The sequence below is a fragment of the Giraffa tippelskirchi genome, chromosome 2 (genome assembly GCF_054371585.1).
Source record: "Giraffa tippelskirchi isolate mGirTip1 chromosome 2, T2T-mGirTip1v1.2.pri, whole genome shotgun sequence".
NCBI classification, from domain to species: domain Eukaryota; kingdom Metazoa; phylum Chordata; class Mammalia; order Artiodactyla; family Giraffidae; genus Giraffa; species Giraffa tippelskirchi.
The window spans coordinates 59,920,417-59,933,658 of NC_137276.1; the positions used below are offsets into that span (position 1 = coordinate 59,920,417).

The 13,242-nt window shown below is 44.8% G+C and overlaps 1 protein-coding gene and 1 long non-coding RNA gene across 28 annotated transcripts in view; one reads left to right on the forward strand and one right to left on the reverse strand.

The window, feature by feature from the left end:
- The window catches only part of LOC145539744 (uncharacterized), a 54,361-nt gene extending 47,183 nt beyond the window's left edge, over window positions 1-7,178 (reverse strand). The window contains exon 1 of one of the 2 annotated variants that reach the window (XR_014077927.1): window positions 7,044-7,178. This is a non-coding gene — a long non-coding RNA (uncharacterized LOC145539744). The remainder of the gene's footprint in view (window positions 1-7,043) is intronic. The other variant, XR_014077928.1, reaches the window with a different exon arrangement.
- KCNMA1 (potassium calcium-activated channel subfamily M alpha 1) overlaps window positions 1-13,242 on the forward strand; it is a 762,573-nt gene that overhangs the window by 533,325 nt on the left and 216,006 nt on the right. For all 26 annotated transcript variants that reach the window (XM_081573838.1, XM_081573839.1, XM_081573851.1 and 23 more), the window contains 4 exons: window positions 3,724-3,834; window positions 6,827-6,932; window positions 8,644-8,726; window positions 12,984-13,053. In XM_081573838.1, the coding sequence (XP_081429964.1) occupies window positions 3,724-3,834; window positions 6,827-6,932; window positions 8,644-8,726; window positions 12,984-13,053 (370 nt within the window). The remainder of the gene's footprint in view (window positions 1-3,723; window positions 3,835-6,826; window positions 6,933-8,643; window positions 8,727-12,983; window positions 13,054-13,242) is intronic.

A 13,242-nucleotide genomic window follows, 5' to 3' on the forward strand; every position in this document is an offset into this window, starting at 1 on the left:
TTCGAGGATCAGGTGAGACTCCAGGAGCTACAGAGCACTCCATATCTGTTACATCCTGATTTACAGACATCACATGACTCCTACCATTTAATCATGCTTACAAGGGCCCAGACTCTTTAGTAGACCCTTCACATGTATTATCTATCTAATTAAATCCTCAAGATAACCTCATGAGTTAGGTACTAGCTCCAACCCCTCAGAGACTCTGACTTTATGGTTGTAAAATGCAGAATTGGTACCTTGCCCAAGACTGTTTAGTTATTTAGTGTCTGAGCTGAGCTGACACAGGGCTATCAACATATGAATCTCACATGGTAGATTTGTAGGTGTCAAGGAACCTGACAGATAATTTTGGATGAGGAACTTGTTGGCGTTCTTCAAATCATGCATGGTGAACATCCATCACTATGCTTCCAAGGAGGGCACACCCTGCTCTCAGTCTTACAATATTTTCAATTATATTTTCAATCACTGAAGATGTGAGACATTCTTGCTTCTCTTCTCCCCAACAATAACAGCCTTCTTCAAACCAGTGCCTCTGGAATTTTCAAGAGTCCTGAAAATATTGCTGGAAAAAGAACGTTTCCCCGTTCACCGTCCATCCCCTGTACTCCCACAGGGCCCCTAGCGCTCACTCCCTCAGATACAGGCTGGTGGGGAGCAGATCTCCTAATGCAGGTGCTGAGTCAGAGAGGCAGCTTCACCCCACCCAGCAGTTCTAACTGCATTCAAACACTTTCAATATGTGGGCTCCTTGATAACTTCCACTGTATGGAAAACAAAGTGGAGGGAAATGATTATTGGCACAAAAGGGGGAAGCTGTAAATCTTCAACTCAGATAGAGGACAGATTGGAACAATATGGGTTCTCCAAGGTTGCCATGATAATGTACCTAATAACTCTTCTTGGGCAAAAAGGCAATCTGCTTTCAATCAATCTTGCTTTTTTCCTGAGCAAAAATACCAATTATGTTGAAGGGAGATTTTTTTTTTCTTCCTTTTTTGATAAAGACTGCTCTCCACCTCAGAAATCATGCTGTAGCTTAAAGATATATATTTTTTCAATTGTCTAGAATGGTATTGGATAGGCCAGCACCAAATGAGAAAAGTCAATCCTTTTTTTTTTTTTTCCTCCCCTCTCCTGCCAACATTTGTCTGCTTCTTAAGAGAGGTGAAAGCTAATTAAAGGCTTAAGGGATAATATTGATTGCATTGGAATATATTTTATATGTACCCAGCACTTTTTCAACTAAGAGAACCCTGACTCTTTCTAAGGCTGAATAAATCAGCTGCCTGAGTCTTTGATTCAAGGGTGAGAGGATGGACTCACCTCCTTCCCCTCTACTTTTCACACATCTGTCCTAGAGATGAATGATCTCACAAGAGGAAGAAGGAATGCTGGCAGATGTTCATTCAGTTCTTTGCGTACAAGATAGGGAAGGATGAATGTTCTGGCATTTCCCCAGACTGATCATTGATTTGAGTCCTGCTCTGAATGATAACCAGGCTTATGCGGGTAAAGAACTTTGAGCTTTGCAGTGCCTGGTGCAGGAGGCTGGATGGGTAGTATTAACCTCTCAGCTCCCTCATCTATCGAGTGGGGATAAGTAGCTTGCCCAGAATCACACACATCTTTGGTGGCAGAGCAGGGAATCAAACCTGCCTTACTATCAGGAAGAGTCCCACTCACCTATCTGTCCTGCAGAGGTGCCCATACATTGAATTCATTCTGGCTTCATTCTCAATCATGGAAGTTTGTTGGCAGAAAGCATTAGAATTGTCCCCCAAACAGCCCTGTTTTCTTTTGTGGAGATGTCATTAGGAGGGAGATGTTGTTTTTTTGGTCAGTTTCTGAACATACTTGGCAAATTCAAAATCAGAAATCTTATTCAGAAAATGCACATTCATTTGCAGCCTCTTTTGTCCATATAAATTCACATTTGCCACAAGCATCATTTTTTCAAGATATGACCCGACAAAAATGTGTATAATCCAGTTGTTAAATTTGCATCATGTTTTCTGACATACTGTGCATTTCAGAAGGGAGTTTCATATACATTTGGGGACATCAAATTTGGATCAGTGGCCAGGGGACCTCCCTTAACCTAGCAGGTACTGGCTTGAGAGTCAAGTGGTTATATTAAAATGTCTCTTCCGAGGAAGCCCGTTGACACCCCCCCCGCCCCCTCCCTCACAACAAGGACCTCCACTTGCCCAATCGCTAAGTGTAGCACCGTAACAATAACAGTCCATAATGGTGATATTATTAACTGCATCATGCATATTATTGATTTACTCTTTGTTCTGCATCATTATCCTTTCACCAATGAGTTTACTGCATTATTCTCACGTACTTAGTCAAGCACCAAATTACACCGAAAGGGCAGGCTCTTGTAATGGCATCTAATGGAACATCGCATAAGCGATCATCACTGCCTCCTCTTAGGAGCTGCCTCCAGCCAATGAGCTCTCAGCCTTACTGGAATGTGCACAGAGCAATTATGGAGTGCAAGGAGCCTGGCCATTCTAAATTTCTCCCACAAAATCACTGTGCTTCATGCTTACCACCTGCCCATGCCTCAAAGCCTAGTCAGGGAGTCAGCCTCTGTCACTGTCAACATGAGGGGCACAGGGGCCTGGGCTGAGTGAGCCTTTTGCTACAGTCTCTTTACTAGAAGCTGGCAGATTTCATCTATGCAGTCAGTCTCAGGGTTAGCTTTTGTATCAAAGAGCTTACTCCTGATTGAGCATCATAGATAGCAAATGTAAGTGGCCACAGTATAGCCCAGTGTCAAAGTCAGACTGGTCCAGGAGCCCAAAGATATTGGCGGGATGCAGGGCGGTGAGGACTGTTCTTCCAGTAGTCCTGGAAGATGGGCTCATCTCAAGGGGAGCCACTATTTCCGGAGATAAGTCCAAGCACCCCCAAACAAAGGCAAACCATTCCATCCTCATCCCTTCCTAGCTTTTCTCCCCTGTCCAAAGGTAAATTCCTTTGTCTCTTGTGGAAATCTCAGACACCCTAAGGAAGCAGTTGTCTGAGGATGCACAGCCTGCCTGCGGCACCATCTCAGATTCCATAGGTGTCCCATCCCACATTTAGCCCTGAGTGATGCTCACTTACTGTAAAGTGTTACATGCTCCTATTGTCGGAGGAGTTATGGCAGAAAAATGCAAAATTTCCTTTTTACTGCTTATGGCCAGCAGAGCCCATAACGTGTCAAGCCGCACATTAGCCACCCTGATAAAAGTCCGCTTTCTTACACACAAAATCATCGTTTCAGCAAGATTTGTTATCTCATTACCTGATAAGCTCTATGTCATAAACCAAGACTCATTCGGTAAATCTCCCGGGAGGACGCTTTGTGGGCAGAAAGGGAGAGATATGAATCTGCAAGGGGCTTGATAATGCAGCGTTTAAGCGCAAGCATAATGTCACTTATTGTTAAATGCATAAAACCACTTGGCCAAGCGGTTGGGCTTTTAATAGGATTTTGTGTAGCATCAGGTGAGAAGCCATATGCTTTTCTGTCGAGGAGTCTCTGAGCACCTTCTGGCCCTGCTGCTTTGCCTCACAGCCCTCTGGGGAAGGGAGCTGGGCTTTACCGAGCCTCCTCGGAGGACATGAATGCTTCCCTGCAGCTGTGCGCTTCCTCTGTCTTGCCTGGGGCGGGTGCCAGGGCGTCTCTGGAGTGGCCTCATCTAACTGGCCTTTCCCATCCAGGCACATAGTGGTCTGTGGACACATCACACTGGAGAGCGTCTCCAACTTCCTGAAGGACTTTCTGCACAAGGACCGGGATGATGTGAATGTGGAGATCGTCTTTCTTCATAAGTAAGAGGCCCCCATGGTTTTGAGACCCTCCACCCAACCAGGCAGCACAAGGGCGACCCCCTGAGTGTCTGTAGGTGGGGTGATGTGTGGGTGGCACTGGGGGGCAGGGCAGAGTTGACTCAGCCACCATCTCTGCTGGGCTCATTGGAGAGGACGTTCTAGAAACGATGGGAAGGAAGCAACCCACTTGTTCAGTGATGAGACGAGCACCTGCCTGGAGGTGACTCTGGCAAATGACAATAGGTTCATTATTTGTCAAACACATCATTATTGTCCCCAAAGCTGTCTGGATCTGTGCAATCCAGGTGTGTCCCTGGTGTGGATTCTTCATGAGCGTAGGACTAACATAGTGCCCAAGCAAGACACAAAAGTAACAGGAACAACAACTGTCATTCCTAGGAACCTTCATTGTAGGACACAGTGCTGGTCACCGTAGTCTCTCCTTAAGTCAGAAGAGGGAGTAAGAGTACATGCTCAACTCAGAGGATGATCTGGATCCTGACTCAACTAAGTACTGAACAAATTAAGTCCCTGGGCCTCAGTTTCCACATCCATAAGATGGGAAGGTCAAAATGGCTTCTACCTACCATCGTGGGCTATTATCAGAATGAAAAGCAAATTCATTCCAAGTATACAGAGCAGTGGGCTTCCCAGGTGGCACTAGTGGTAAAGAACCCATCTGCCAATGCAGGAGTTATAAGAGATGCAGGTTCAATCCCTGGGTTGGGAAGATCGCCTGGAGATGGACATGGCAACCCACTCCAGTATTCTTGCCTGGAGAATCCTATGGACAGAGGAGCCTGGAAGGCTATGGTCCATAGCGTTGCAAAGAGTTGGGACACAACTAAAGTGACTTAGCATGCACACATATAAAGAGAATAAGACACACAGTAAGTGCCCAATAAATGTTAGCTGTTATCATGTGAGAGAAAATATATTAGGCTATACAGTGGACTTAAGAGGTAGTACTTAATCAAGTTTGTTTTATAGGTGAGGAAACCAAGATATCTCCCTTCCACTCAGTGCTGTTGAGGTCTTTTGCCTGGTCCCCTTTTAGGTAAAAGATAATCCACCACAGGGATGGAGAGATGGAGAATGCAGGCATGTTCATGTGGGTGGCACTGTCTTCCTCTTTTATGGAGATGGGGTTATCCTGGGGCAAGTCTTAGCCCCACATTTGCCAAGGGACAAAGCTCATATGATGGTGTTGGCTCCACTTGGTATTGACCACCCAGGACTCAGTCCTGCTCTGAGATCTCACTGAGGTTGACTTCCCTACAGTTATCCCGTGCATCTCCTTCCTTTTGACGTTTGTGGATATGGAACTGGCAACCATGTTTGAGCACCAGCATTTTTCTCCTTAGCACTGACTTTTCCAAGTTCTGAAAGGACTGGGCAGACCGCGGACACAGGAGCTCAACCCATAGATCCAATTAACTGCTCAGCCACTGATGACCAGCTGTGGGGCCCATCCTCTGCTGAGCATGTGGAAGGTTGAAGACAAGTCATCCTTCTTGGACATTTCAAGATGAGCACGTGTGCAGAAATTAGAGCACAGCATAGTTCTATTCATGTACTGATGTCAGTTTAATCAAGTGGCAGAATCATATGGGACATCTGTATTGGGAAGAGACCACCACTCCTTGTATTACCTGGGCAGGCAGACTTCCTGAAGGAGGCCATGCTTGTAACGGATCTGGAAGACCGGTTGGACTTGCATAGGCAGCTGTATTTTCTCACCCACTGCTTTAGTCCAAATCAACAAGCTGGCTGCTAATGTTTCAGTTGCTAGGATTTACCTTTGTGTCCCCAGCATCTATCATTGTCAGCCCTGTTGTCCATGGCCCGGTTAATTAACCTCTCCAAGCTTTGGGTTAATAACATACCTTCCTCTAAAGTCATTCTGAGGTTTAAATGAGTTAATATTTGTCAAGTGCTTAGAATGGTGGCTGTTGCATAGCAAATGCTCATGAACATTAACAGTTATCATCATTACTAAGTACTATGTTAGGCAAGGGTTGATTAACTCAGTCCTTGGCACCTAGTAGGTTCTAACTAAATGTGATCTCCCAGTGCCTAGTAAAGTACCTAACAGAGACTAGGTGTTTCTCATCTCTGCAGAATTAATAAACGAATGGATAGGTTAACCAATGTTTTAATCCTTATCCTGCAATGGGAAAGATTGCAGGGTATGGCTCAAGGCTAAGAATGATAAATAGTGTACACATGCTGAATCAAGAACGATTCTAAGAGTGGATTAACTCTGTATGTCTACTCAGAGAAGACTTTTTTTGATCCATTTCGTGAGGTTGAGAAGTCCATGAGGTAGAAAAGTAGGGAAAAGGCTTTTGGTGAAAGGAACAGCAGGAAGCTCTGCCAGGAAGACCTTTGGCTGATCCCTGATGTCACAGCCCCTGTTCTTCATTCATAAACTAGTGATTCCTGCTGGGCCAGTGATTAAGAATCCGCCTTGCAATGCAGGGGACATGGGTTCAATCCTTGGTCAAGGAACTCTGATCCAACAACCCGTGGAGCAATTAAGCCCACTCACGGCAAGTACTGAGTCTGTGCACCACAACTAAAGAGTCCATGCACCGCAAAGAAGGATTCTGCATGAGGCAAGGTAGATACCGCCGTGCCGCAACTAAGAGCCGACACAGACAAATCAATCAATAAAATAAAAGAGTGAGTGAAATAAAATTTTAAAAAGTAAGGATTCCATTTGTGATGAAGTTGAAGACATTTTGCCGCATAGGCCTCAGACTCTATAAGGGTTATGAAACTCTTCGTTTTAACTTGGTACTGGTTTAGATTTTCAGCTGGGCTGGGGTTTTACTTCTCTTCAGTGTGAGCTTCTTATTTTTAGCAAGAAAGAGGGAGATCTGAAGGTGAAAGCTTTTCTCTCTCTGTGGAAATTGGAGAGAAGGGAGGCCACAGAGGCTGAATACCTGAATCTGTTATATTAACACATGTTTCTTCTCTCCCTTCACAGCATTTCCCCTAACCTGGAGCTGGAAGCTCTGTTCAAACGACATTTTACTCAGGTGGAGTTTTATCAGGGTTCAGTCCTCAATCCACATGATCTTGCAAGAGTCAAGGTAAGAAGGAGGGTATGGGGGGTATGTGACTCTAGGGTGACAGGACATGCCTCCCGACATGGCCAAGAGTCCCCTCCAAACCCCTTAGAATATAAATTGGATACTACCAACCTTGATATCACCCTTGCACTGGTCCCAGGACTTTGTTCTGCTGGCACTTGCTGGACCAGATATGAGCATTCCATATGTGGACTGCTTGTACATAACATGCTAGACATCACTGGTCCCCTCAATATCAGCACTGCTAAAGGAAGGAGACCAATTGTGTGGACTCAGTGGTGTCATACATGACATAACAATCAAGTCATCCCCATTTTGAATACTTAAATTGGACTCAGCGTAGCCCTGAAATCTGTTATTTATATCAGGAAGGAACATTAAGGATAATGTATAAAATAAAGTTTACCCAAGCCATCAAACATTTTGAGCTTCCTTTTTTCCCTCACCAAAGACTAAAGGTGCAAAACTAAGCATGCAGATATCTGGCAGCATTTGGTAATGGGCTAGTCTTTCTGTCTAGAACCTACTAAGTTAGAATCTTCTTATAAACACGCCTAAGACTTATAAGGGAAAGGGATACAGCAAAACGGCATCCACTACTTTACTCATTTTATGTGGATTTTGCATGTTCAGTATTTGCATGCCAGTGGGGATAGATTAATATTCTGAATCCATTGACATCTCAGTGCTTACTGTGGTCACTACATAATTCAGTAAATAATGTAATTGGCAAGCATGAATAAGCCAAAAGAATTTGAGCAAATTCTTTGCTTTATGAAAGAAAGAAAACTGGAGACAGCTTGTGACATACCACGGGGGAAACCATGCCCTCCCACCAAATGCAGAAACAGTCTGTTGTAAGCACAGCATCCCAAGCAGGACAGACTGGAGCCAGCACGGGAATTCTTACACTTACAGAGTCTAGTTAATATTATCCAGACATGATCCAAGTTATGTCTAATGCGAAATCTTATGAGAACTTGGGGAAAATAATTATTGCCCATGGACCTGATTTAGTTGCAAGCAATTCTTAGCACAACTTATGATCCTCTCAAAGGAATAAGTCTCTGTTGGCACATGTTTAGATAAGTCTTTAGGTTGTCTTTCAAGGTCATCTGTAACATATCATTTCACACTCAGATTTGTTGTCTTTTGAATATCTGAATGCTAACTGAATACTAAACAGTACTGAGCCGTTATCTGAGTTGGGGCTCTCATTTTCTCTTATTCCACATTTAAGATGTGAAAAAAGGTTAGATGAAGGACTTAAGAGTCTAAATTTCTGAATCCTCAATGACTCAGTTAACTTGGTAGCCTGAGAGAAGGGATTTCACCCACCTAACACCACTTTCCAATTGGAAAAGTTAGGATGATGGTGCAGACGGTGGGGAAAGGAGGTGGAGAAGGACTGAAAGCCTTAATTAATTGTTATCTCAAAACAGAAAGCTTCTGTGTAAGAGGCTATGCAAAATGAAAAGTGTAATTACTAAGGTACACGTTGTCCCTTCCAGCAGCAACAAGATGAAATGTTTATACCATAACAAGAACTTGCAACCTACACTTTTGACAAAAACTATAATCTCTCAGGATTATTATTTTTTTCTTTTCCTTGCAAAGCACCAGGTTCCCCCAGAGCTGTCAGCAGAGAGAGACTGCAACCAAGGATGGTTATTCATATTTTTGTGTTCTGTGATTTTCTTTGGTGTCTTAGATAGAGTCAGCAGATGCGTGCCTCATCCTTGCCAATAAGTACTGCGCAGACCCCGACGCCGAAGATGCCTCCAACATCATGAGGTAATCTCGGGGAGGCAGGGAGGGCTCTGGGCTGGGTGCTCCGTGGCCACTTGATGTTCTGTTGGGTCCCTCTGCAGAGCACTGTCTCTTCAGGACCTTCTTTCCTCATTAGCCACCTTATAGCTCACCACCTACATAGGCCCAGGGTCGGGGGAACTGCGGCTCTGGTGGGTGCAGAAGGCAATGACACAAGGCATCGCCAACCAAAAGTTCATCCTTAAAAGATATGAGCTCTAGGGCTCACAATCAGACTTGGGGTGCAGGACTAACAAAGGAAAGATAGATTTCATTGGGAATATGCCTGAACTAGGGGGACATTTTGGAATATCCAGAAATGTTCTTAGTTGTCATAGTTAGGGGACAGCACTGCTCATGTCTGGTGGGTAGAGGCCAAGGTTACTATTCAACATCCTACAGTGCACAGGACGGCCCCCTGTAGCAGAAAATTGTCCAGCCCCAAATGAGGAGAACCGTGTTAGAGCATTCCAAGTGCATCTACAGCACATTGATTAATATCTCCCACAAAGAGGGGTTTGTTGATCAATTGGCTTGTTTCGACCAGTTTCCCCAAAGGAAATAGTTTTCTTTACTGAAAGCCTTCTCAGTGCTTTGAATACTCATGTGAATTTCTAAGGTAATGTTCTGTAGAGAGTTTCTCAAACCTATTTGACTATAATCCCCTCCCCCACTTTTTTTAACAGAACACCTCCTGGTCGGGGTGGGGGAGTGGTGGTCAGTCTTTGGAAAACGCTGCCTAATGCCCTTTTTGTAAATAGGCTAGGCCCATCTAAGGCCATTTTCAGGCCAACTTCTGCTCCTTATTTGTTTTTTTATCATTTCAGGAGAAAATTGTTCCATATTTTTCTTCACATAGACCCATGTTCCAGACATCTTGGGGCTATATGGTGACCAGAAAGTTAAGATATTTTGCTCCACACAGTCAAAGCTCTTTTTGGATTCTTCTCAACTGGAGCAGAAATTGCAGAGTAGTTAAGAGAACTGGGAGGGGATCATAAAGAGAATCTTCTGGAGAAGAGATGAACTAAGAGGAAACATTTCACTCCCACTAGATTCCCAGGAACTCTTGGCTAATTGTGAACAGCCATCCTTTGGGTCTAGACCAAAATTCCCCTCTCCCCGCAGCTTGGTTTCCTGTGTCCTGGGAAGTTACCTGGGGTGGAGGCGAGAGAAGTTGCCTTTGCACCACTACAGTGCTCGCATCTCCTTGACTTTGCTTCTCCTCCGTGGTCCCAAGGGCCGTGAGCTTTCCCATCAGTGAGGGGGCGGAATTCCTCTGGAGCACGTCCGTCCTCCTCGTAGCATCTGGTCTTTGTGTCTGGCAAGTGACATCTGGCTCCGTGTGCTCTTTCTGCTCACTTTTCTTTGACAGTATGCTTAGTGCAGTCATCTTAAGAGAGTCAGTGCGCAAACTCCTGTAGGCGCTGGGCTTCCCAGGCTGCAGGGAATTGCTGGAATGGGGACCTGCTTCCACATCTGGGCCTGTCCCCTAACCAGTCACAGCTCAAAAGTGACCACAGTGGCCCCACTTAAGGTGCATCACTTGACTGTTTCCTTGAACTAGGATTTCTAGCCTTCACATTTTTGTGTCATTTAAAGTGATAAAATTATAGCTTTTTTTTTTTTTTTTTAGACATCCTTACTTTTATTCTCAAAAGTCCTTTGGCTCCTCCCAACAGAAATTCCTCATTTACACCTATTACTATGAAGGTCCTTTATCATTCCCTCATTTCTCTTCCTCCTAGAACCTCAAAATTCTTTCTACCTTATTAAGCATGGACAGAGGACCCTGGCCGGCTACAGTCCATGGGGTTGCAAAGAGTCGGACACGACTGAGCATGTATGCAGGTTCAGGTTCATTAAGCAGGGCAATTATGTGCATGTTTTAAATGTCTCCAGGAAGATTCAAAACATCTTTAGAATCTGGCTTTCAATTCTCCCTAAACCTTGAATCTCCTCAGGTGCTTTTTAAAAACTTCAATGCTTGGGCTCTATACCAGGCCAATTAGCACAGAGCCTCCCAGCAGAGCCTCTGGGAGGTGGGGCCCAGGCATCTTTTTTAGAGCATCCTAAGATGAATCTAATGAGCTGCTGCTGCTGCTGCTAAGTCGCTTCAGTCGTGTCTGACTCTGTGCGACCCCATAGACGGTAGCCCACCAGGCTCCGCCATCCCTGGGATTCTCCAGGCAAGAATACTGGAGTGGGTTGCCATTTCCTTCTCCAGTGCATGAAAGGGAAAAGTGAAAGGGAAGTCGCTCAGTCGTGTCCGACTCTTAGCGACCCCATGGACTGTAGCCTACCAGGCTCCTCCATCCATGGGATTTTCCAGGCAAGAGTACTGGAGTGGGGTGCCATTGCCTTCTCCGAAAATTATAGCTTTTAAAGAACACTGTTTTTCAAAATGTCAAATGGAAAACCAAAAGAAGGTGAAGCTTAATGTTTTGACCCTATGGAGAAACTTGGGGCTGGTACTGCCTTTTATTTTATTTTTGAAGTGGATAATTGATAATAGTTTCGAAGTGGGTTTCTTTTCACAATATTTTGTGTAAGCCCTGACGACAATAGGGTTAATATGAAGACATATAGGACATTTTATGCCAAGGCATAAAAATGACTGAACAAAGGTAGTATCAGAAGTGTGATTAAGCCATCCGTTAACCAGAATCAGAACTAAGGCCCAGGCAGCAGAAGGAAGTGGGAAGCTCAGGGTTAAAAAATGGGCTCTGTCTTTCCCTTATTTGTATAATCCTCCTTTCTCCTTAGTTTAATGAGACCAATCTGCCCCTTTTGAAATTAAAATGTCAAAGATCCGTTTGAAATGAGCTAATGCAGAAAACTGGCTGATGCTGTGAACTGAATTCCGAGAGCTGACAGAGGCTCAAAGTCCTTGAGTTATAAGCATGGGCCAACACAACACTTTTTCAAAAATAAAATGAAATCCTTCAAGTGCAAAAGCCCAGGGTGAATTTGTGCAGGGAGAGGTTTCTGCATGATCCATTTCCTAAATTCACAAGTGGTCGCTTTTCAGACAAAGCTGCTTCCTGGCTGCTTTCTCTCCATCTTTGCACAAAAAGGGATGAAGCATAGAGTGCTTCCTGGTGGGAAGTTTGTGGGGGTGGTCGTGATAAATGCACTTGCATTTCTGATTAGGCTTAGGAGGTGGGCCTTTTGTGGAATTCCATTCTTGAGCCTTCCTTGTCACAGAAGGAAATGTACAATGTCACCTCTGACAGAGTCGGTAATGACAAAAACCATAACTTACACGTGGAGAGAGCTTTTAATGATTTCAAAGCATTTTCACATCTGGTTTTTCATGTGCTGCTCATACCAAAGCCTGTGAAATACATAAAGCAGGTACCATTGCCCCCAGCGTCCAGATGAGGAAAGAGTCACAGAGTGCCCAGGGATTTCCTGAAGGTCACCCAGTTTGTTAGTATAGCAGCTGGGACTAGTATGCAGGTGTTTCTAGTCCTCTGTTCCCAGCCTCTCCCCTTTCAGCATAGTGATTGTTATGGGGAACAGAAGGGAGGGTTGAGATGAGGGCAGGCAGTGGTTAATACTAAATATGGACTGAGAGCGGTTTGGGGGAATTTTCCAGCAGACCACGACCTCCACAAGGCCTTGGCACTAATCTAACCAGCATCAAAGTCGCCATCTAGATGCTATTAACTATCAAAGGCTGAGTCATGGATCCCCTCCTAAGAGTCCTGCTCAGAAATCATTTCTGTGAGAGTGGCCATGTGTGCGTGACAATTAGAATCATTTGTCAGGCTGCTTGTCTGATTTGTCACGTTGTCTCATGTTGTTAACTTGGAATATTGGACTCAGAGCAAATAGTTTCTGGGCTCCTCCCTAGGGTATGTGAGATGGCAAACCTCTGTTGGCCCTACGAGTAGAACTTGCTTTATTTAGATGCCTAGGTAGGCAATAAATCCGTGACACCCTGCTCCAGGCCCCCCATGCCCAGTACACACACGCCGTCACCATGGCATCATAGGATCTCTTTCTTTTTTCATGTCTAAGACACGGTCTATGGCCGCTCTGTGATTTCCTTTTCACACAACCATGGGATACGGTGGTGGAAACACAGTTTAACTTGGCCCAGTGCCTACAGCCCCTCTGAAGGCCCTGGCTGCTGGCCCCATAGTCACTGCATTTGGATGTAATCAAATTAATCTCCCCATCAGATTCCAAGGGTGAGGCAGACCCTGGCTCAGCTTTTGTTCTCTTCTCTTTCAGAGTCATCTCCATAAAGAACTACCACCCGAAGATAAGAATCATCACTCAGATGCTGCAGTATCACAATAAGGTAGGGCAGCAAGCCTGTCCCAGGCTCAGAGGTCCAGACGGGGTCCAGGCTCTCATGAGTGTGCAGTCCAGCTGCACACTCATGTGTGTGCGTGCATGTGAACACACACCAGTGCCATCCAGAGACCTGGAGAAGGAGGAGTGATGGGTGAAAACCTCCCAGGACATTTCTTTAGTCCAGGTATCTTGT